The following is a 24,495-nucleotide window of genomic DNA, read 5'->3' as shown; positions in this document are numbered from 1 at the left end:
TGTTGTCACGAACGAGATCGGGGCGCGGGGGGGTTTAAGATTTTACGTCAATCGATTGATGTTACGACTGCAAATAAGCAGAACTTCCTTTTTAACCTACAGTCCCGTAAAGACTACTTGGCGGCCTGCGTAGGAGGATAATGGCTGGCAACTGTGAGAGGTAAGTATTGATTGTGAAAACTTTCTTTGAAACATTCCGACGCAAAGAGCTTTCGAGTGAGCAATACTATGATTCTGAAACCAGATACAAATTGTGGCTGTAAAATGAACACTGAATTTGCGAACTTTAGTGCGCTTCGCAACTTTCTTTGGTCTTGAAGCATTACGTAATAGAATCTTTCGTTTTAAATCCGACAACCTTCAGAATTCCTAACACAACGCTACAGAATTTTTCGTCCGTAGTCTGTGTCCGTCGAGTAAACAACAAGTAGTCCGTATTACCATCTTTTTAAGCAGTATGTGTTTATTTTGTTGACAAAAATGCGGACCGAGGCCAAAACTGTTTTTTATTCATGTTTGCGCGAGGAGTGACGTGCAGCACGTGCCATGTGAAACGCAAAGGAAGAAAAAGTTTTCTCAATTGATGTGGTAATTGCTCATAGTCAAAAACACCCTTCTGCGTGTTCCAGATCACAAAACCCTCCGAACGGCGTTCGGAAGGTTTGTGATCTACACATCCCAGAAGAGGATCACGCTGGCCAAGTGTTTAAGCATCAAAACAAACTCCACCAGAGGTCCCTAGTGCGCTTCGAACTTTCAACACCCCGTCCCCCCCCCCTCCCCTTCCTCCCCAAAACTCTGCTGGTATTTTAGCTGAGGCGTTTAAGATCTCAAATGCTCGGGTGGAGAGGGGGTGGGGAGAGGGGGTGGATCTTGAAGTTCCGAGTTGATCGGTGCATAACGATCGAGTGAAAAATCTCAATCTTCGAGGAAACGTTCTATTCAGGGCGAGAAATTGAAAAAACTAAAACTGTTTAACGGAGATCACTGGGCAACTGTAAATACAATTGACACGAACATGTAAATTTTCCTAAAAAACAAGAGTTTGAAACGAATGTTCTGAGTTTCTCCCACAGGCATGGATCACTACAGGGTTACATGTAGATTGTTGTACGGCTTGCCAACAACATGTGTTAAAGGAGTATGTCACGGTTTTAAGGTTTGACGTTAGAATGATGAAAGCTGTTTTCATAATTGAAACTATGTAATGGCTTTGAGACTATTAGCTATCTTCAGTTTCTGCTTCTTTTAGGTACAAATCAAAAACCTTTTATACTGAAAATGATAGGGGATTAGTTCTGTGGATCTTTTTCACTGGAAAACAACGAAGGTCTTGTGAAATATCACAAAACTTAATCATTATGTACCTCAATGTATCACTGCGTTCGACAAAAGTAGAAGCGTATATCGCATTTTGTGACAAAACCATTTGGAACTAGTACATCAACAATGGGTGAAGTCCAGAGAACAATTAACAAATTCAGATTTAAGACTTAGGTTTGAGAGGGTATAACACAGCTAATGATAGCTTCTTTGAGTGTTTAAACAGTAACATGATACACAACTACCATTATAATATTGTCAACACTGTAATATAGTATCTACTAAACATCATTAAACAACATCGTAATGTGTTAGTCAAATTGAACTTTCAATATTCCGTCTCAGGCATACCCGTAGTTCAATGTTGTTTGGCAGTTGAGAATCTAGTCTTCCATGAGATCAGGAATTTCAACATGGAACATCAATTTCAGTATGACAGAATCAGCAGATCACTTAAGTTGGAAGATTTTAATGAAAAGAGTTGTGCCTATGTCTTTGACTGGATGAGGAAGAGGGACCTCAATAATTCCAGGAAAAATAATCTTTTTAAGCAGTAGTATGGTCCTGTGATTGAGGTTGGTGGGCATATTGATCATACAAAATAGACCTATTTTGTGGCACCCATCAATATACGTTGGGAATTTGATCACCCAAAAACAACAAATTCACATTACTCAGGGGTTGTAGATGGGGGAAGGGGGATGTTGAAGGCTCAATATTGCTATTGTACATTTAGTTTACAGTAATAGTTTGAACAACTTTCCTCCTGTTGTGAAACATCACCTCCACAGTTGGAGGTAAAGAGAGTAACATTTCTGTCATGGAATGTTCTGTCATAATTTCAACATCAACAGCTTGTGGAAGTTGATGAATAAGTTGCTTAGTGCAACCTACAAATGAAGTCAAATTGAGTGTCTGATCGCCATAGTAGAACAAAACTTGAGCATATAATTGTTTTGCACATTGCGATTTCCTAGAACTAGACCTTTCATCGTTGTAATATGATGCGCACCGCAATCAAACAAATCATCACGTACGATGCGAAATGAAACGATCTACAGTCGGTGCGCAAACACTGAAGCGAGCGCCGATTGCAATGAATAAAATAGCTCATCATTCAAAATCTGAAATAGTATATTTTCCTTCTGATCCTCATCGAAGGTGATCGAGGTAAATCCAAAGTTTCCAAGAAATCATCACCTATAATGTAACACCAATTTGTTTACATTCCGCTGCGTAAATATAGAAGGTAGCGCAGATTACAATGAATAAACTGGGAAGCATGTTAGTGAGTATTCGCTGTGTCACTCGCATAATAATACACGTGTTTCGATACCTTGTGTAAGAGACATTTTCCTTCCCAACTGATTCATCAATAACTCAAGTCAGGCAAATCTACTGCTACTGCTTGTTACTCAATAAATTCGGGAAGCGACGCGACATGCGTGTGTGAAATATGATAGCTTTTCATTATGTAAATTTTCTGTTGTCCACTCGCCTCTTTTTCAAACCTAAAAGTTCTTTTTTTTTACACAATAATGAAATACAAAGGAGACTTATAGCACTGAATAACAAAGGCACATGAGTCGCGCATTTTTTTCGACCGTGCGCTCAAAAAAATCGTATATAAGCGTCTGTCTACCCTTCGTCTGGTATATGAAATTCGTCTGCGTAGTTAACAATAAACGCCAGCAGTACTGTATGCCTGAACGTGGTTAGCTATGAAATCTTTATACTCCTGTTTGGTTCCATGCCTTAGCTTTGGACAGTCACTAGTCCATATTAATGCATCAGTGGAGATGAGGAGATCCTTGCACCTTAAATTCAAAATATAGAGCATAAAAAACTATTATTCCAATCGGATTTACTTTGGTGAGAAGCGCCTCTGTAAAAAACGTTTCAACCTTCAACTGAAAATGCTTAGCAACAATGGCCGGATTCAAGTTCAGCATTGAACATCTTTCATTGTAAGACTTTGCTTCAATTTTTTCTTCAGTTAAGTCGAGAACTTGTGTATTGCCTATAATTTGAAACAACTCAGGCCATCTAAGGTCAGCACAGTACAATGTCATAAAGCTGGCGGGAATTCCAACCAGTTTTACCATGGCTACAACTTCATACATAAACTTTTGCCAGTATGGAGGTAAACTTGGTATCTGCCTCGGAAACAAAGAAGCCTGGTCTTCCAAGATTTTGTAAACTTTGCACACTGAACCTTAAATTTGATGCAGTATGAGACTGTCTACGAACTTTTGTGAGAGCTACATTAATGCCATCTGATATTTTTTTCTGTTCTATTATAAACTGTGCAAAGAACAAATGCTCAGCATTCATTGCAAATCTGCCACTTTAATGTAACAAAAATGGGCACTGAAGTACCTTGTTGGTGACGAGTAAACTGCTCTCTCCACCATATACCCAAATCTACCTTTTGGGAATAACACTGGAAATGCTAGTTGTTCACAATTATTGTCAGACATTAACAAAACTGGATGTTTAGTTTTCCCTAGTGCAATATTGAAAACTTCATTTCCCGCTGACTTTAATGTTTGGTGATAATCAGGTAAAATTTACTGCAAGGAAGTTTCTACAGTGGTTGCTTGAAATTCACTCAAAGGATCCTCTCTCTTCCTCATTTTCATCATCAGTTGTTCTCTGTTCACTACTTTCATCACTTATTGGACAAACTTCACTATCCTTTCCTGAGTTAATTTGCAGATGCAACTCAGAAAGATTTTCATCACTATTTGTAGCATTTACTGTTAGGCCACTATACAAAGGATTATTAATCCTCGGCTAATGAAGAGCATTAAGCACAATTTCAGGGTGTACAGCTTGAAAATAAACCGACCTTTAAACCAAAGTTTTCTTTTCAGCTCTGGTATACTTTTCTTGACCTTTCAGGGGGTTGTTGGCAAAATATTGCAAGTCTGATCACAGTCTACTGGAACATTACAAATTGCCCCTTCTATTTTACCTTGTTGGCCTTTGGGAATAACAACAACATTTTTCCAAACACAATGTGCTGCACTATAAGAATCTGTTCAAGTTTTTCTAGACATACTAAAGCTGTAGTTCTGAGGGAATTTCATCAATGTCTAACTTATTATGAACAGATTGGCATGGAATGTATCCTTATGACAGCTTAGAGTTACAAGTTTTACAGATGTATTCCTTATCATCAAATGACTTTATTCCTGTGAAAAGATGTTGAATGTCATACTTATTTTTCTGTAATTCTGTGGCTGTTTTTCTGTAGAGAATTCTCTTACATACATAACATATGTAATCTGGGCCTTCTTTTACCCTTTTTTGAAAACGTGGTACAGGAATCTAAGTCCTTGCTGTCTTTCTCCTTGCTTTTAACATTATGGTAATGATGACGAAACCTTTATTTGTAGATTTTTTTTTCTTTACTGGTTCGAGTTGAGCATAAGATTTCCTCTATTCCATTGCTGTTTTTTTTTATTTTTTTTTGTTTTGAGGATTTGTGGCATCTCAGAATCTTTCGCTTCTCTCCTTCACTTATCCAACATGTACATGCTATAAACTGAATGCATTTGACTATTGTATCAGAGTTCAACTTGTTTGTTATAATTTCACAAACTGTTTGAAAAAGGGATTTTGCATCATCAGTGCTATATATCTTTAGTACTTGCTCTTCATTATAAGAAGTATTTTGTTTGTCTGCTATTGTGACAAAGACGACCTAAACAGAGATTAGGAAAATGAAGCAAAAATCCAGCGTTTAAACTTGCCTTCTGCAGGATAAACCTCTCAAGAGCTTATTTATAGGAAGATTAATTATAAGAACATCAACACACTTAAAAGCCATCTAAAATATATTTAAAAAGACATCAATAACTTTACCTTTGAGAAAGAAAGCTCATCTATTTTGAATAACGATAAATGTTTACATTATTATGAAATATTGATTAGGCATACTTCCTAATATTTTAGTATATATTTTAATACTTGTTTATCTAGTATTTTTTTGTGAGATAAGACTATTTAAAGTATTGAGAAATTTAACAATATCAACTAAAGGCACAATGTCTGATACTGATGAATTTCTTATTCCTTTATATATCTAAAACTTTATTGATTGAGACTAGATTATTTGCTATTCTTTTTACATATATTTGTAAATATTGCTTTCTGCTTTATTTCCTTAATCTTCATCTTCAGAGATCCCTAGATTAGATCTTAATTTAACCATAGATATGGTATGTGTTCAGTTTGCACCTAGCTAATGGAAACAGCTTAGTGATCAATCTGAAAACATCCCATTCTGAGACTGGTTTAATTCTCAGTACACTAACTTCTGTATGAATTGATAATTATTTTCATCTGAATCACATCCAATATACTACACACTTATATAGTTATTTCTATTCTTGAATTTAATGTAAACTTATATCTATATATTTTAATTAACTTAGTATTATTTATTCAAATATTGCAAAGTTTTTATAATTTGGTATTATAACAGGTCCACATAAGCTATGGCTGCCTGACTTTTAACCTGCATCAAGAAATAATGTTATTTTATGTTATGTTAAGACAAACTACAGACAAGTGTTACCCTTTCATTGGAAACAAAATCGACAGCAGTTAATTGGCACCGTGTCTGTTAATATTTCGCGGTAATTCTGAGGAACTTATCCAATATTCAGTGCTGTAATTTAGCATAGCACTTTCAACAATAGCATCTAATGTATCAGAGTTCCAATCACTACAAGGCTTAAGAACTGAAAGAAATAGGTTTAAAAAGATACAGCTAAGGCGCCATTTGCAACCAGTTGTCGCGTTCTAAATGCAAACCCACGCGCGAATGCTAATTTCATAGCTCTCATCATTAGTGAACATGCTGTTCTTGAAAACTGGTTCATTAATTTCGCCATTTATATAAAACCTAGTAAGTTATACTCGCTTACTTTAATGGTGTTGTGTTACAGTTTGGTTACCTGTCACGACTACGTCTTGCTCTAGCTCGTATTCAAATGTTTATGGGAGACCGGATTTGCTTCTTGTTTTAATATTTGTCAAATCATCGATCGATGCTCTAAAAAGGGAAAGGAAAATTAAAAGTGAGATACGCGTAGTTCAAGTTGATTAAGACTCTCCAGCGCGTGCAATTAGGCAAAACATCATTACGGCAATAAACGAACTTATGTCAGTCAACACGGTAATCCAAGAATTTTGTAAAAATTGGTGGCGCTTAAAGGAGCCGTTTGTTTCTTAAAGGAAGCTTTTAGTAGCTTGACGCTCTTCCTTCGCGCTGGACAACAGCAGGAATAACTTTTCGGAGGTGGCTAATATATTGGCAGCCCTTAGCAGCAGTCACACTTCAAGTTGACCTTTCATCGTTGTAATATGATGCGCTCCGCAGTCAAAAAAATCATCACGTGCAATGCGAACTGAACTATTTACATCACGGTGCGTAAAAACTGAAGCGAGCGCCGATCGAACATCATTCACAATTTTTGCGTTCGACGAAGGAAGAACGCTTCCTAATCTCCTGGGCTACCTGTGATCGCGTAGGTGTCCTGTGCACGCAAGCGAAAGCTGACCCGTGTTTTTTCGTTCGATCGGCCGGCCGTTCATCTTTTCAGCGCCATTTTGAATGACGTCACAATTTCGTTGCGCAAAGGATGCTGCCTCGTGCATCGCAGTTTGACAACATACCATAGGCATATTCATCTATTCCAATAACCAAAAAACAATATTTCCCCTTTGAAATGCCGAACGCACTTCCCTAATCTCCGATTACTACTAGTAAATAGTATATTTTCCTTCTGATCTTCATGGAAGGTGGTCGAGTTAAGTTCGAAGTTTCGAATTCACGTATGATGAGAAGGAATCCGGACGTTTCGCACTCACGGACGTTTCGTACGCAGACGATTTGTACCCAAAGTTGAGATGATTCGTACCCAAAGCTAAGATGATCACCATCTGGGCTCAAAATCGACAGATTGATTTAATCGCCGCCACAATGGTCTTTGTATTTCACATTGTTTAGGCTGAAATATTTCCCAAAGCCATACAGCCAACTAAAGGCAATCGGTCTCAGTGATACGGTCACTTTAATCACCGCCATAACAGACTTTGCGTTTCAAATTGTTTGGGCCGAAAAAAGATTTCGAAGCGCCCCGTAACTCGAACGCGGCTACGGCTGTTGTTTGAATTAGGCTCGCAATGGAGGTGTTGACCCTGCTTTTCGTTTGGAACTTCGAAAGCAAGTATGGAAACATTTTTCCTCCGTCTGCCATGTAAAAACTTCGAAAGCTGTGATAACTTAAACATGCAAACTTTGAAAAAATCATATTCAAGTTACTCACTTAGGAAGACACTCCCACAACAGGGAGGGTCTCCGTAAAAAAATAGACTGTGAATTGATGCGTCAGTAATAAGAAAAACGTTTTAGAGACAATGTAATCTCCTCAAGCTAATTGTTCTGAAAGGAATCCCAGCTTCAGTTTTCCCTTGTTGTTCTTGTTTGGTGCAGGTGATTCTAATGAATGAATGGAAGTTTAAATAAGGTTAAGGATAAGTACAGTTTAACTACAACAACAAAAGCTACAAAAAAAACCACGTTGCTGAAAACCCAAAGCAGGAACTTCTGTAAGTGCTCCTAACCTTAAACATTAAACTTCAAAAACAAAACAAAAAATGGAAACTAACATTAAACAACACTAATTCAAAAAAATGACAAAAATGCGTAAGGTAAATTGATTCTAAAAATGATAAATACTTTATTGATTTTAAAGTCATCTGCTGTAAGTTTCTACCTGTATTTCAAATTTGTGTCACAGGGGGGCACGCCTACCCCTCATCTTACTCAAAAAAACAAACTGAAGAAGTAAGCAGATGGATGAGAACACTGTCATCGTCATTTTGTCGTACCAGTATCTTTGAGTGACTGATATGAACCGAAGAAGGATTCTCTCAAAACCTTTGTTTCTTAGCAGGGCAAATATTAAAAGTAACTCTGACGCAGTGACACACTATGATATTAATAACTAGTCGGACTTCCTTCCCCTAATGTAGATGCTATTCAATATTCAAGATTAGTTTGAATTTAAACACATTTTCCTGTTCATCGCAGTTTTCGGATCTGGTACAAGACCAAAACTTGATTTAAAGGAAGACAGCTAGGCAAATGTTGACAAACAAAATATTCTATAACAAAATCTAAATTCAGTCTTTCACGATTATCAATTTCATTCCTTTTTCTCTTGCTTTTTTTTCTTTATAATTTCAATCACGTCTGCGTTTGGTATTTACTTACAGCTTTTACGTGTTTTTCGTAATCTTTATCAACAGTGCAAATTAAATTTCACTGAAGAAGAATGCTTTGTTACAAGTTAACATGTGGGTGATTCCCATAATGCACCATTGGAAAAGAAAATAACTTTAGCGTCCCACCAGAAAATAATTCGTAATTGGGTCAGATGTATTTTAGAAAACAACAGTTTAAAGTCATCTTCACCTCTGCATCGCACGAGAAGAGAAATGTTCTTAACTCAACCGAACATATCAATATTGCTATAAAAGTAATAACGCAGGTCAGAATCTTATGTCACTAAAGAAAGTTGAAATTGCTGTGACAATAGACGAGAGCTAAGAAAATAATCATGTGGTTTCTTAAACACAATAATATTCCTCGATAATAATTTTTATGACGAAATGGGTGAGTTGGAAGGAAACTTTTAATATTACCTTATAGGAAATAAAATATGATTTTCGGTGAGTCTTTTTTTTTATCATTAAATTCTGATTTTCTTTCACCATCCTCGTTTTGTTAATTTTAACTCGATATCAGCTCGTATCATCAAGAATATAAAACCACTGCCATTAATTGCCAATGCTGTCTGTCCTTGGTTCCAGGGTCCACTCGGCCCCTTACATACCTTTTTCCACTGATCTTCTCTCCGGATCCGTCAAGCTGAGCCGTCCTCTATCCCTCTTTCCTACTGAATTCCCTGTTATAACATCCCTGGGATGATAGTCGGGGACATTCTGCTGATATTTCATTCTGTTAACTGGAATATACCTGATTGATGATAACTTTCCATGCTGTAAATTGTGCTTTAGATCTGATGCAGTAGAGAAAGTGGAGCTGTCAGTTATCTCTGACGATCCTGAAATACCATCGTCTAGGAATGAAGTTCAACTGCAAGAAGCAGACCCGAGGAACGAACAGTCCAAGCTGCCGGAGCAAGCTGATAAACCTGATGGCTCTGGTAAGTAAGATCATAGAAAGTGTCTCAGTGAGGTTCATGATAACGTGTGTTTATTCATAATTGGTGAACCTGTTAAAGACGTTTGTCGAAATAGTTAGGTTTCTGTTGAGGGTAATAGAATATACCATAATTATTGATCATGTTTTGGTTTAGATATTTAGAAAAAATTTCGCGAGAAACTTTCTTGTATTGCGTTAGCAACAAAAGTATAAGAAATTTTTCAATATCATCGCACTAAGGGGATTCTGCCAGGGAAATTTTTCTCTTTTAGAGTTAATATGCGGTTTTTTCAAAGTAGATCTCTAAGATCCCCATACCCCATGCATTGTGGACTCATCGTTATCTGAAGCGTAATTATTTATGGGCTTAAATTGGTAACACTGTGCGACAAACGGATAACAAAATTTGGGACGAGGATCTTCCCCGTTCTCTCTATTTGGAACTTGTCTTGCTGGCGTGGCGCAATTTCTTCTTTCATTATCAAAAAGAAATGGTAAAGGAAAACTTGCTTAAGAAAATAGTCCGATCGAATATAATTTTTTCTCGATTATTTTTGTTTCTCGGTCTAAATTTGATTTAGTCTACCTTCTATTTATAGAATCTGAGGACGAGCATGAAGATATTGATGACTCAAGTGATCCAGATCAACATCAAAGTTAGTGAAAAAGGGTATTAAGGAAGACAAAAAACCAAAATATCTGATATAATTACATGTAATTGTGTTGTTTGATCGCTCGGATGAGTGTAGTCCTGGGAAGGAGTGTTGTCGGTAGTGGTGACCGGCGTTTCGACAACCTAAGCAAAAGTCATCATCAGAGTCAGGTGAATAGTTGTTGTCAGTCGAATGTTCTAAGTCCGGTTTGTATAAACGGATTGGTCAGTTTTACTGTGATGTTATTGGCTGTAAGACTCAAGTAGCGTAAGTCGGTCGTGATTGGTCGGTTTCAATCAGTCGGTAAAGTTAGGTCGTTCTGTTCGGTTCGTTTATAATGTTACTGTCGTGAATGAGTCACTTGTATGGTGCCGGTAGTGGTTGATGCCTGTCGAGGGGAGTCTTTTTTAGTTAATAAACCAGCTTTCCAGAGTCAGGCCTGAAGGTAGTTTGTACTGTGGGTTAGGCCTTGCGCAGTCATTAGTGTGGTTCGTAAGTCGATGATGTTCAGCAATGTGATTGTTGACATCACCTTCCCTCGTCGCTCGCTTGTGTTCAGTCAGTCTTGATGTCAGGTTTCTGCCAGTCTCTCCATTGAAGGAGGCGCAGCAGTCTGAGCAATTGTTCTTATAAACCGCTCCCAGTCTGTTCCTCGGTTCGTTAGTGTCTTTGACGTTTGTCAGTAACTGACGTAGTGTGGTGATAGGTTTGTGGGCGACGCGGATATTTAAGGGTTGTAGGATGCGCGAGATGTCCTCAGATATGCCCTTTATGTACGGTATAGTCTCTGTAGTCGTAGGAGTTACGGTGTCGTTGGTTTCGGTAGTTTTAGTAACGCGGTGAATGTTTCGTTGGATAAAGTCTTCGTTAAAGTTGTTCTTTGAAAAAACACGGTCAAGGTACTTGTTTTCGTCGGATAAGCTGTCTATCGTGTTGCATAGTAATTTCGCTCATCGCGTTAAAGTCCTGATAGTCGTGGCTTTGTGTGATATCGGGTTGTAGGATGACTCGTCCTGTGTTCTGTCGATATGTTGAACACACAGGAGGCCATCCTGATCGTCAGAGCCACCTGAAGACGATTGGTCAAAGCGAGGATAAATAATTGCCACAGAAGACTCAAACGCTGCGAAAACAAACTACACCAACTACACGAGAAACTGAAACAACTGATAGCTACTGACTTACTTGACTCCGTTATGACTATTGCCGACAAACGAGTCAACAAGACGACTGAATGTGCCCGCACTGGAGATCAGTAGATCAACAAAGAACAGAGACGAATTAAACCGGTCGACAACTTGGTGTGGAACATCTCTTCCTGTCCCTTAGACATGAGTGAAACTCGTGTACTGTCACATGGACTGAAAAACTCAGTTACACCGAAACTGGGATACCGACCGAGGCTATTGTATCTAGTGTTGAGACGACTCTGCCGTCTCGGCAACGAGAGCTATCTAAGCCGACTAAGGATAACATCAGAAGTAGAATTGCTTCCACTATACAATCAGCGTCACTTCATGACAGCAACTTGGCTAGAGACGAACAACATGCGCTGAAACGACCGAAAAACGACGAGAAATGGAATTTAAACTGCTTTTTTTTTAACTGAAGATGTTCATACTTGTTAATCATGCTTACGTAAATATGATTGTTTTACAGAAATTGAGAAGGAACTCGACGATGCTCTGCGCAAAGGAGATTTCGATGATATTAATCAGAAAGTGACTCCAAAAACCCTGGCAAGCTGTAAAAGTAATACCTTACTCAAAACGTTTCAGGTTAGTCTTAAAACTTTACTTCAACTGCTTTTAACTGCACACTTAACCTGGGGCTGTTTTGCTATACCAATTGACCTACGTGATCCTTAATTTCTGTGGGTTGGTTTCACCACTCCTCGTTAGCCCTTCGAGCTTTTCATACTTATATTACTCTCTCAACCATTTAGCTACAAAACTACAAAAAATTGCGTCTTGTTTTCTCGAATTGTACCTGTATCTTAATTAATATTGAATTTTCATTGGCTTGCAGTGATATCTCTATTTGTTTTTACTCGAATCACAGCGGCTAAAACACTAAAAAATCCGTATCGCTGACAGAGAGTGTGGTTCAAACTTTTTTAAAAGGGGAAGAAAACCAATATACTAAAAGAAAAATTGAAAGCTACGTATTCAGTGGCTTTGGTGTCAGCATTTCTTTCGGCTGAGAATGAAAATCGACAATCGGAAGATTTGCCACTGGCCGATTTTGGCCGTTTACCTAAAAGACTTCTTCTGTTGGTAGGGGCAAAGTCAATAAATTAGAATTTTGTAAATTAAAAATTACGACCATTGTTGTTTTTGTAATCATGATTCAACGCATTTTTCCATCTTAAGAGTTAGCGCCAACGCTCTCTACGATTGTTATTCGGGGACTGTCGATTAATTTATTTTCATTCATTAATGAAGTCGGCTTTTCTTCTCAGTAAAGGGCTATTGTGTTTATATGATAAGCAAAATAATACATGGTTTCTTGTAGATATGGAATTTCTCTTCTCGTGTTTAACTCGACATCTCACTCGTTCGCTGCGCTCACTCGTGAGCTGTAATGTTAAACACTCCAAGAGAAATTCCATATCTACGCGCACCCATGTATTATTCTCCATGTGGGCAGAGAGTAGAGAAGATAGCAAAAAAGCTGCACTACAAAAAATACCAGGCCCCGGTTGTTCGAAGGGTTGAAAAGGCAATCCACTGGGTAAATGTGCAGGATATTCTCGGAAGTGAAAAGAAAAACAGATTATCCGGACTGACGACAAAGTACAGAAGCGTGACAGAGGGCCCAAGCCCAATGGAAATCCTAATATATGCATGCATATAGCCGCGTAGACCGTGCGACACAATTAATGACATTAACAAATGACTCTCAGTATTGAATTGGTTATCGAGACTTTGTCGTAAAAACTCTCCTGTTATTCTCAACAACTTGAGCCTTAGAGGAGTTCAGAAACATTATCAATGATTTCTATAGAGCCGTTTGATTAATGTAATGATTGTAATTATTTTCTCCTACAGGTCAACAAAGCACTCCGGGATTTAGCACATGATGAGAACTCGGAGAGAGATGATGTAGAAATGCTGGAAAAATCTATAGATGAGTTCACGTCAGCCTTGATGGACCCTCTAAAAGCTGACCCCGATACCAGAAAAACATTTCAAAGTTGTTTTGACTATGTGATTGACAAGGCAATCGACACAGAGCAGAAGAAGGTACTACACCAATGATAAAAAAAGTTTCTAGTCAATTTATTATACTCCATCCCTATAGAAGATTCTGGCGGGAAATCTGCTGCCCATCTAGACAACCTGACCAAGTGGCGCAATATAATGCCATTCCAATAAACAGAACGTCATTTCAACATCATTCCGTGGCGAGGATATTTTTTGAAAAAAAATTGGATCAAAATTTTGTCAATGGTGACATGAAACTCTCCTGTGATAAATTATAAGTAAGAACTAATCTAAATTCAGCTTATTGCATAAAGTAATACATTAACGATTTATTTTCGCAGTTCATCTCTCACCCAGTGGTGTATAACTTGCTCAACACTACATGGTACCGCTCCTTTTCCTCAACAAGAAAAATTTCATGGCGGTCACCTGGACGCTGGGGATACTTTTTTCTCAATCTTTGGACAGTGTTTGACATCGTCTTATTTCCCTTCCTCTTCGCCATTTTCTTCGTTGTGCATTTGATAAAACAGGTCTTGAGGAAAAGAAGAGGTTTGTGATACAGTTTTTTAAAAGTCATTAGTAAAGTAGTTGACATCTTACAGTAGATGATAATGCATTTTTAATTCGCTTAGCAAGCTCTTTGGTAGTCAAGGTTTGGGCCTGGAAGAGGGAAGGGTGATCGCATTGACGTATCTTACTACCGCCTCCTTAAAACTGAGTTACCACGTCAGTTCAGTCCTCCCAACTGACACAACACAGGAGTCCTAGTTGCAGCAATAAAACATAAAATTCTATAAGTTATAAAACATTATTCATGATTATTATCAATTCCTCGCGATGATTTGTTGCGCGACCCATCAAGCCTTACTTGAAAAAGTTCACCTTAAGTCGTCAATTTGGCTTAAGTTCAAAATTTTTATTTAATTTGGGTTTTGGCCAATGATCAGTGAAGGGCTGGTTATTTACAGTTTATTTCCGTTGTGAGATAAAGTGTGGGATTATCTGTAGGCCTGTTATTTGTTCCCGTTAGATCATAACAGTCATAAGAATTGTTGTGACCGTAATGTCGCCACTGGAACTTAATCTTGAGATAAGATACCAGAAGCTACTGGGAAGTTGTTTAGATATATAGCGTCAGTTGATGTGTGTTTTCTTTAACTCATTGGTCTGATAGGATAGCGTCTGATGCTTTCCTTAACTTGCAGAAACTGAAATGTGTTTTGTTTTGACGCTGGACAAGGATAAGCCAAAAAAGGAATTTGATCTCATCAAAGAGACGATGAGCTACATTGTTCAGAAATATGGCTACCAATCTGCCAGCTACTGCGTGATTTTACGTAAAAACAACGAATTGATTGGTGACATCAATTTTGAAGAGAGGTGCTCTTGTGAGGCCACACTGCAAAAAAGGATTGCCGAGTTAGAGCAGCCAAGCTCTCCTGCTTTACTCTTTAAAGATCTTGATGACGTTTGTAGTGCATTCAGAGCCCCAAACGTTCGAAAAAAAGCTAAAAAGGTGAGGTATATGCGCGCACGCGACCGATTTCTGTTGCTCTGTCGAGTTCGGTGCGTCAACAAGGGGGAGTGGGCTCACTTTTCAACCATTAGCTTGTTAATGGGCCTTGGTAAGGTAACACTCGTGATTGTAAGTTCGGTGACAGTTCTATGTAGTAACACTGCAAAGGAATGAGGTACCTCCAAAAGTGTACTCACTCGGAACGGTTTTTACTCTCTATCACTTTATTCGACCTGCGTTGCTTGTACTGCCTGCAGCCATATGAAAATTTATGTTCAACTTTGATTGATTTTGATGATCGCACGCTGCATTGATTTATGTTACAAACGGAAACAATTAATTTTTTGTCTCATTTTCTCCCTGGAACCAACGTTTGACATCGAGGGAATCATTGAGAAAGGGCAAGTTTTGTTTTTCCTCGAGCTTCTCCCCGAAAATATTGGAACTTGTTCTTTTCCTTTAGAAAAAATCATAAAGCGTGTAGAGCGGTTTTTTAAATACTCTTACGCGAATATCCCCCCTTTTATTTATGAATAGTGTTGTAAAGTCAGTTGTCAAAGTAAAGAAGCTGAGCACAACGGTTAATTTGTGGATACACATATGCTATCTTTGTAACTGGACATAGTTCAGTCAAATTAGAACAGTGAAAGACATCGATTGATAGGTGACTTTCCTAAACCTTTCACCTAATCAACTTTTTTAAAGCTTATTCATTCATTAATTTAGTAATTCCTCGTACCTAACATTAACATCTCCAGTTATCAGTTGTGTAGACATATTAAATAAGTGGCGAGCCAGACAGAAAGATTGATAATATGAACATAAAAGAGTTAAAAAGTTTCAAGAAAATCAGCAAAATTTGGAAGAATTAGGTAATATCGATCATAATTGATCAACCTTGTGAGTTTGGTACTGAAAATTACACGAAATATTTTTTTAAAGTTTTGATTTTTCATCAGGTTGTCGTGCTTTTTCTTAATTACACATTGGATATGTCAATGGAAAAAACTGAGAAGCTACAGGACTTAGTAGAGGATATAAAGGATATGCAAGTTAACATCGTTCCCGTCGGTATTGGGGAGGACGCTAAATTATCAGAGTTAAAAAAGATGGCAACTAAAGATGGCACAGCACTTCACTTTGGAGAATACGAGTCACCCGAGACGTTAGGGACAGCGGTCATACAAGGTAACTTGGAGAGGTTTAACATTTCTTTACGAACCACACCTCCTCAGAATAATTAATTTCCTATGTTGCGTCGGAAAGAAAAAGAAAGTATTACATCCTGTTGTTACAACTCGAATAGTAAAAGTGTTTTTTTAAACGGTGACGTAATTTAAAGGCTCTAATATCTCCCTCCATTGGCTTTATCATATTCATATTTCACTTTTCGTACAGGTATCGAGGGAAAGGACATCTATGGTGAGGACAGGCCTGTTTGGCATTTTTGGTAGCTATATAATCATAGACCGTTGAAGATTTTTTTCTGATGAGTTTTGACAGATTGCCAGCGCTCTTCGAGTTTTCTTTGGAGAGTATCCATTCTAAACTAGCGTCTCACTTCTTGTCTTTCAGAGAAATACAAGGATTATTTTACGACTCCTTATTTCGTCTTTTTTCGCGACACGCTGAGCTATATCACCCTCCTCGTTCTTCACTTCGCTCTTTGCCTTTCCCCTTCAACTGTTTCCTTCAGTCGACTAGAACAGGTTATATTAGTTTTCTTCGTGGGACGCATTGTAATGGAGATGGAGCAGTTTATCAGTGCTAAAAAGAACGCAGTGAAAGCACGCAAAGTGAAGAGAAATAGTGTCGGATGCACCCCCCAAGAATGTTCACCTGAGGATCCACAAGAGATAAATGAGGCAGGAAATGACAGCCTTTTGCCAAAGACGTTCATTGGTTACTTCAGGTATTTCATTTTTGATCGGTTTATTTTACTTTTAGAGAATACTAGATCCCAAACACGTAGAGGGCATAAATCTACGTGACCAGTAGCCACATGAATTTAACTGACGGAAAAAAGTTAACCATCTTGATAAGGTAACAAAATTGAGCACCATTGACTGATTGGGTGCTGCAGTATAGCCTACTGTTCATTGTTAAGAGCTGCATCAATCATGATAAAATGCACCATTTTTAATGCTTGGGTGCATTAATAGGGGCCAGTAACAAATGTTTTGGTACGCCGATACGAACCCTCGCTCACTGTTTTGCCACATCGATTGGGGCCACTGCACATTAGTTGGGTAGACCAGCATGTAAACCAGGAGTCGCCTTCTAGGTATAATAATAAGGGCCACTTTACTTATTTGAGTACAACAGTATGAGCATCTTTTGATTTTTGGATACACCATTATAGGCCACTGTTATTTGTTTAGTTACACCATTACGGAATGATATTCTTTTTTTCAGGTACTTTCAGGTCATAAATTGGGTTTTACGCATGACGAGATCATAGACATTGAAAATGACCGTACTACCGAGGTTCTCTTTGACAATCTACATACTAAAGTTTTAAATTAAGCTACACGATAATGATTTTGAAACTGACAAGCAAGAAAAAAAATAAGCGGTTGGTAAACCTACAGTTTAAATCTTCCATTTTCATGGTAATAATCTATTTTTTCAACATCTTTCTCTGTAGTAAAAGGAGCAACAGCATGCATACGTAAACTTATTCTCTTGCATATGAATGACATACGATCTGTGCGTTGACTACGTTTATTTATGCTCTTCTAATGCAGTTGATATCCATTATATTTATAGTGACCGCTGGAATGTGCTTGACTTCATCACTCTTGTTTTATACCTGATTACATTCGTATTACGCATGACCACTTTACGGATCTCCACTGACGTATCAGGAAACAGACTCTTGGTTGTGTCGGAGTATTTCTATGGTTTTATTGCCATGTTTCTCACAATAAGAGCCTTTGGTCAAGTCATAGAGCGCTTGCGGAAAATGGGTACAATACAAATCGCCTTATTTTTTATCATCGCTGATGTCTTGGCGATATTTTGGCAGTTTTTGGCCATGATTCTGGCTTTTGCGCTGCCCATGACAAAGATTTATATTGCTGAGGAAGCTTATACTTCAGGAAGAGATTCCGCGGATTCTTTGTGAGTAGAAATTGTTACCTAGCCAATAAATCTTCGAACTCATAAATAACAGATTTTAACTTGTTGTGCTTATTCATTTCTTACTCTTTTTTTCAGAGTGTGAATGTTTTTTTTAAGTTGGGATGGGAACCTCATGTGTGTCTAGGCGCCCAAAGAAAATGACATTTGGCTAAGAGCTAATCAAGTGAAATTTAGTTTTTGGATGGGAAGCGTAACAGGAGTTTAAAACTACTTACACCAGAGTGCCAGACTTTCTATAAAAAGCGAGTTTGTTTTACTCTCTTTGTGACTCTGTGTAAATTTTAACCATTCCTTTTCTCCTAGTATTTCAAGGGTGTGCAGTGAATCAGGGATAATTTGGTAAGAGTAACACTGTTGTTGCTGTTTTTCATTCCAAATTTTAACATCGTGTACTGATCTTAAATACGAATCACGCGATATCTTCACAAAACTTGAGTTCTACGTTTTAAAAGCTTCGAAATCAATTTTAATTGACTCTAAAAAGAGTCAGTTGTGAGCTGAAATTGTGATGCAAAAGAGGAAGCGATGTAGTGGCTGGTCAGCTAGGTTTCACTAGTGTTAATAAATAATGAACGGCTGGCTACCTGTCGTTTTCCAGAGGAAAGGCAAACTGAGGTCTCCCGAGAGAGGGGGGGGGGGGGCGGGGCGGGGGGGAAATTGTATGTTTTATAAAACAGGTTCCACTGTAATCCTGCGTGCTTCACCAGAATTTGCCGTTTTTCGTCATGAAACGTTTCAGGGAAAACGCCGTTAATTTTCGTGGCAGTAGATCTAGAGTTACGAGACAAGAAGTAGTTCCGAGTCCAAAGTTATCCTCTTTGCTTACCATTCCTCTCGTGGCTTCGCCACTTAAAACTTGCACAAGCAGCCAGCTATTCAGTTTCACCTCTTAAAAGAGGCACCTGTGACACGAAAGCTTCCATAACGCGGATGTTCGGAAACAGCTATGGCGGTCATACTGCACTCAGTTGAAAAACTTAATGAATGATTAGTTTATCTAACTCGTTACTTTTAAAACTGTTCTCTAGTTGGTGGAACATAGCGACACACCTAAGCTGGTCTTTGCTGGGTTTAGCTGACCAAGATTGGTTGGACTCCGTCGACGTTCCTTCCGTTTTTCTTGTTCGTCTGCTGTACGGCTTCTTCTTAATCATGGCAGTTGTTCTTCTCGTGAACATGATGATTGCTTTGCTCTCCAATACGTATCAGCAGGTTCAGGTACTGAACAGATCCCTGCCATCACGGAATTAATTTATTCTCTTCATAATCCAGAATTAAGAGAATATGGGCTCTTTTCGGCATAAGATACCAGATACTTTTCGTTGATAAGCTTCTATGATCTATTTTTGTTTATTATTATTATTTACTATTATTTGTTTTGGCCGACAATATTATAATCCAACTGGTTAAAAAGGTTTCATATCGTACCCATGTTGTTTCTCTGTAAGAATGATGATCAGCCCAAGAGGAGCAGCTCAAGGCTACCGTTAATACCCTATTACTTTTGTGCAGTGCGTCCGCGGTTGGATTCGTAGTTTTGGAGTTAAAATTTGATGAGTATTTTTGTAAAAAAAAATTCTGTGGAATTTTGTTTCTGGTGTATGATAGTTTTTCTCCCGCTGAGGGAGTGACGCCTGTTGTTCTTATTTACTGGTACGTCCTTAGATACTGTTAAGTCCCTCTTTTTGTCTCTATTAGGATAATTCACTGCATGAGTGGTCTTTCAAGAGAGCCATTATTGTTAGGACTTACAGTAAGAATAATCCAATACCAGTGCCTTTCAACATTTTGTCTGTTCCACTCATGGTGCTCTGGAACATCTTTTTGGGGAGTCCGTGTTGCACATCGTTTGACACTCCTGGTTTGGATGAGGCAGGACGGGTAAGCTGGTAACGCATGCGAATCAACTTTTTTTGAGTTTTTAAAAATAGCCGCTGTTGTTAAAAGTTATCGTTCATGTCCGCTCAGTTGTTTTACTTACTATTTTATTTCTGCTTTTTATTTGAAATTTCTTTGATTCGACAGAGTAGAACCCTGGATAAATTGGTCAAGAAGCTAGAAAGAAGATACTTTGAGAAGTACGGTTATGAATTTCCCCTCACAGGTAGGGTGATATGCTAGATTTGTTAATAGCCTCGCATATATGATAAGGTCATAAAACAAATTAAAGAAGGTGCGAAGATCGCTTTCATAGTCATCTCTTAATCCTCGGATCTCGTAGATGATTTTCATATTTTCACAGTCATTTTGTTAACACCACTCAAAACAGGCCAAGTTAATAGGTGGTTTCTATCTTTGTTTAGAGGAAAGAAAGATGGATCACTTGGTGAGACAAAATGAAGGAGGTCGGAAAATGACTAATCAGATTGTACGGGAAATATTCCAAACGTATGGAAACAAGGCGAAGAAACTTGCGTTTGGCCGAAGAGTGAGTGATTTTCAGGCCTACAGAGATTCCCACCACACTCTATAGACCTTGCTACACCAGGAAATACCTTTGTTATATTTACTATTTTACACAAAAATTCTTCCTTCGAGCAAGTTAAATGTGAAACCGGGAAAATTACTGAGTACACTTTGTGTTGTATTTTCCTTCTTCCCTTGACGCTTTTGAAGCAGATTTGGGATGTGTGTGTGGTTGTAAGTATTTTGATGTTTGATTATGACAAAAAAATCTAGTAAAAGATATATGAGCATATAGATATACACAACTACATTTGCAGAGTTCTGTAATTATTTTTGTCTGTGTCAATCTCTTTGTCTCAGTTTTGTGAAGGTACTTCATGTAACTGAAATTTTGTTCGATCATCATTTAAAGGCGTGGCGTAATTCGCCAGGAATTGCTGTGGATGGCTGCCTCCTAACTTACTTGGGACCTGATTTCTGCAAAAAATGCAAAGATGGAAAGCCTAACAACATTCACAGTGCCAAATTCAATTCTCCCTTTACAGAAGAGACACCACGATTTGAGGTGAAGTTTTGATTTACACACACAGACATACATACATACACTCAGACAGACAGACGGATATACATGCATACAAAATTACATTCACAGTTTATTGTATAGCCCCTCCCTCTTCCCCCTCCTCTTGGGAACTCTTTCGCTATACGAAGAGAATTATTTGCGAACAGCATATGTCGATCACATAGTTCCTGCTACACAGTGAAATCTCTGGGAAAAGCGACATAAGTACACCTCTTTTTTGACCTTTTTCCTTTTGAAAGCCCAGCTAATAACTTTTCTTTTGTAGGTGCTCTTACTTGTTTCTATTTTGGAGAACTATTATACTTAGTTTTAAAGTGTGAGCTTAGTGAGGTGTTCATAGTAGAAAGACGAGACCGTCATCGTTTTGCAGGTACTCATTCAGGGGACTGGAGAGAGGCGTATTATAGCACTAGGTGTTGTGAATAAGTCTTTCGACTGTCACAAAATGCCTGGTTTAAGTATTGGAACAGTTGGTTACCACGTAGACGATGGGAAAATATTCGAAGGTGGCTGTTCTGAAGTGGGAAGAGAGATCGAAGGTATGAGTTACTTCGATTGCAGGTCACGTATCTACTCAAATGTTTACGAAAGTTTCGTCTCTTTAAAATCTTTGTTAGTTCTCCCCTTGAAGCAAAATGAATTTGCCCCTACCTTTACCAGCTCGCCCTTAAATCTTTCAACTCGTTTTCTGACGGTAGAATATATACTTCTTCTCTGGGGAAATCATGATACGTTTCGAACAATGTGTAATTGTTTTTCTATGGAGAAGACTAGTGTTCGAAAGCTCGAGAAGTCGCAATGAAATGCCAGGCGCAACGACGCAGAAGTGCGAGTATCAACCTACGAAATACGTATGTTGGTCATTGCTTTAGAATGTGTGTTGCCTCCTAAAGAAGCCGTTTTAGTCTAGTTTGTTCATAAAAGTTCTTAAAATTTGCCGCGAACACTAGCATAAAACAGTGTCAACCATGCTAGATAAAGAGCGGAGTAATACAGCGGCTTTGCATTACTTGTTCGGTAGTCGTGCGTCATTTCACTCGGCTGATAATTTGCATGTTGATAGAAGTTTGTTATAGTTTTGCTGTGAAATTTCATGTTGATCGATATAAACGAAGATTTAAAAAAATATCTTCTAATAAAGGTGACAAGTTGAAATATTTTGGGGGCGAACTGGTAAAGGTGGGGGCCGGAGCTTGTTTTACTACAGGAAACGAACTCAAAGATGTTTTAGGGACGAATTGGCAATGGGGCGAAATCTCCAGTTCCCGACTTACAAGGTTCTGATGGCGCTTGAAAACGTATTCAAGGTTTTACCTTCCTCCTTAATCCAACCTTGCGACAATAAATATCTGATTTCGCAGGAGAAAAAGGTTCAGAAATGTTGGTTTGTAAATGTTGAGAGATTCAATTTGAATTTTACTCAATGTTGTTAGACCTTTGGTTAACTTTGCTTAATTTGTCCTCTTTTTGCTATGTTCTAAATATCTTATGTTGATGACTAAGGAGCCATGGCTTACCGCGGCGATCTCATCGCTTGTGAAGTTGATTTTAAAGAAGTCCCTGATGGTAAAATCTCTGTGTTGTTCTCCTTGAACGGTGAAGAAGTAGGGCGCTCCTCAATGAAGTATACCTCAGGACAAACTCTATATCCCATCGTCTCAATGGGATTTCCGGGCATTAAAGTGCTGGCAAAGGTATGTTCGAAAGAGGGGGAGGGGGAGGGTGATGGGCTAGAAATCAAAGCTGTAAATGGTTTGGCTTCATTGGTGATCTGCTAACATATCATACTTCGGCACGCTCTCACGGCCTCGAGGGATTGTTCCCGTGGCCAATTGGAAGCATAAGGCAAGGGAGCTCTCTTTATGGCGGCTCTCAGACTCTGAAATAAATTATTCGCCCTGTTTATAATTACCAAAAAGTGTTTGAGCTATGTGTGTTTGTACTTTAGTTGACCATACGGGGTGACCAGGCGAAGGAAGCATACATCTCACTTCCTATTATTTACGTAATTCACACATATCTACGTTCCATAATTGTGGACATAATAGTCATAGTTCATAAATATGATCATAGTCATCTTATTTTTTTGTCAACTTTTAGCGATTATTTTTTAATTTGAGGCGTACAATTTCCTCACGTTTTAGATGTGCTATCGAGACCGTTTCAGTAGAGTAACAACTGAAGACATTCAGAAGGAAATTAAAATTCTGCAAGATAATTTTCAGGATCAACTTGCTGACCTAAAGAGATTGTTGCTGGATCTGAGAAAGAAGTAGAGGAGAAAGAAGGGGCAGGAAAATTTTTTAAGAAACTGCCGTACATCAGGTGATGATGTAAAATCGTGCACTTTGATGGATCTGAGAGTTGACCAGCTGTAATCTTGCAGCTTTATTTTCGATAGCCCTCTCTCTTTATTACCTATTTTTTTCAGTGGAGGGAGGAAAATAAAGAAGACTGTAATCATCTTAGTAATTGTGAGAAAACGTTTTGGCTTTTTCTTTTTTCAGCTTAGGAGCAATGGATATCTGTGTGTCGCCATTATCTATAATAAATGAAAAGATTCATTTTAATGCAAACTATATCTATAGCCGTAAATTATATTTCTTGTAAAACTGCGATGTAGTTAACTTATTTACAAAGAATAAAGAAGGTAAAAATCCATGCACCCATTCTCATTTGTAAGTAACGTTTGTTTTTCTTTGAATTCTTCGAGTTCAAAGATCTGGTCAAAAATTCTCCCCTTCAACTGCTGTACATGTTGCAAATTTGGCAGAATGTGGGGTTAAATAGAGGTATCACTTTACTTATGAGTTGATCTATTCTGTTTGCTGGATTGTGGAGATATTTTATGGTGAAGTTCGGATATAACGCGCGCTGTCACTGGTTGAAAGAGCGTGCACTATCAGGGTAGAGAACAAAGATCTAGAGGGCAAAGCTGTTATGTCATCTGCCAAATTGTACTGTCTGACCATTTCCCGGACTTCTTCCTAGCTTTTTTTCGTTAAATTTCGGAACAAGTGAGTCGGCAAATAACAACAGAAGAGCCAAAGAAAGGTTTGTAAACATGCCAAGCGCTATAATTGACGTAATTCTAACGTGAGCAAAGACGAAAATCCTCAAAGAGAAAACGAAATGGACACTCCCAGTTTTGAAGGTTTCCACGCTTAGATAGAAAGAACACAGCTAACACTCATGTAGTACATATAGTTTCGTGTTAAAAAATGAAACAGAAAAAAACGGGTACAATGAAAAGTATGGCCTAAATGGCATAACTGGTAAAATTCATACAAATCGTGACGGTGTCAGAGCCATTGTGATCAAGCTGAGGTCCATCGCGGCTAACTCATCATGGCGATTTTCGGTCACCACAGTGAAGCAAGCCCCAGAAATTACTCGACTACGTCACGTGTTTCTCC

At 38.3% G+C, this 24,495-nt stretch overlaps 1 protein-coding gene across 1 annotated transcript; it reads left to right on the top strand.

Annotated features, from left to right (window-relative positions):
• The first annotated feature begins 25 nt into the window (after nucleotides 1-25).
• LOC131778554 (uncharacterized) lies at nucleotides 26-23,723 on the top strand. The gene is made up of 20 exons (XM_059094977.2): nucleotides 26-160; nucleotides 9,421-9,569; nucleotides 10,168-10,224; nucleotides 11,881-11,999; nucleotides 13,272-13,466; nucleotides 13,769-13,979; nucleotides 14,636-14,946; nucleotides 15,906-16,134; nucleotides 16,345-16,368; nucleotides 16,522-16,858; nucleotides 17,716-18,069; nucleotides 18,394-18,429; nucleotides 19,119-19,308; nucleotides 19,789-19,971; nucleotides 20,116-20,194; nucleotides 20,394-20,518; nucleotides 20,909-21,061; nucleotides 21,450-21,618; nucleotides 22,583-22,773; nucleotides 23,224-23,723. Exons 1-20 carry the CDS (start codon nucleotides 141-143, stop codon nucleotides 23,353-23,355), a joined length of 3,264 nt encoding a protein of 1,087 aa, XP_058950960.2. The 5' UTR covers nucleotides 26-140; the 3' UTR covers nucleotides 23,356-23,723.
• The last annotated feature ends 772 nt before the right edge of the window (nucleotides 23,724-24,495 follow it).

Source organism: Pocillopora verrucosa, chromosome 1, assembly GCF_036669915.1.
Source record: "Pocillopora verrucosa isolate sample1 chromosome 1, ASM3666991v2, whole genome shotgun sequence".
In the NCBI taxonomy this organism is placed as follows: Eukaryota; Metazoa; Cnidaria; class Anthozoa; order Scleractinia; family Pocilloporidae; genus Pocillopora; species Pocillopora verrucosa.
Note: the sequence above shows the minus strand (reverse complement) of the source record. Positions and strands in the feature narration are given on the sequence as shown.

What these genes read in the sequence shown, in the direction of transcription:
- LOC131778554 (XM_059094977.2), top strand. Translation starts at nt 141, where the DNA reads ATGGCTGGCAACTGTGAGAG. An exon ending in GTTTGGATGAGGCAGGACGG is followed by an intron (nt 19,972 to 20,115) that starts GTAAGCTGGTAA and finishes TTGATTCGACAG; the next exon opens with AGTAGAACCCTGGATAAATT. An exon ending in GCATTAAAGTGCTGGCAAAG is followed by an intron (nt 22,774 to 23,223) that starts GTATGTTCGAAA and finishes CTCACGTTTTAG; the next exon opens with ATGTGCTATCGAGACCGTTT.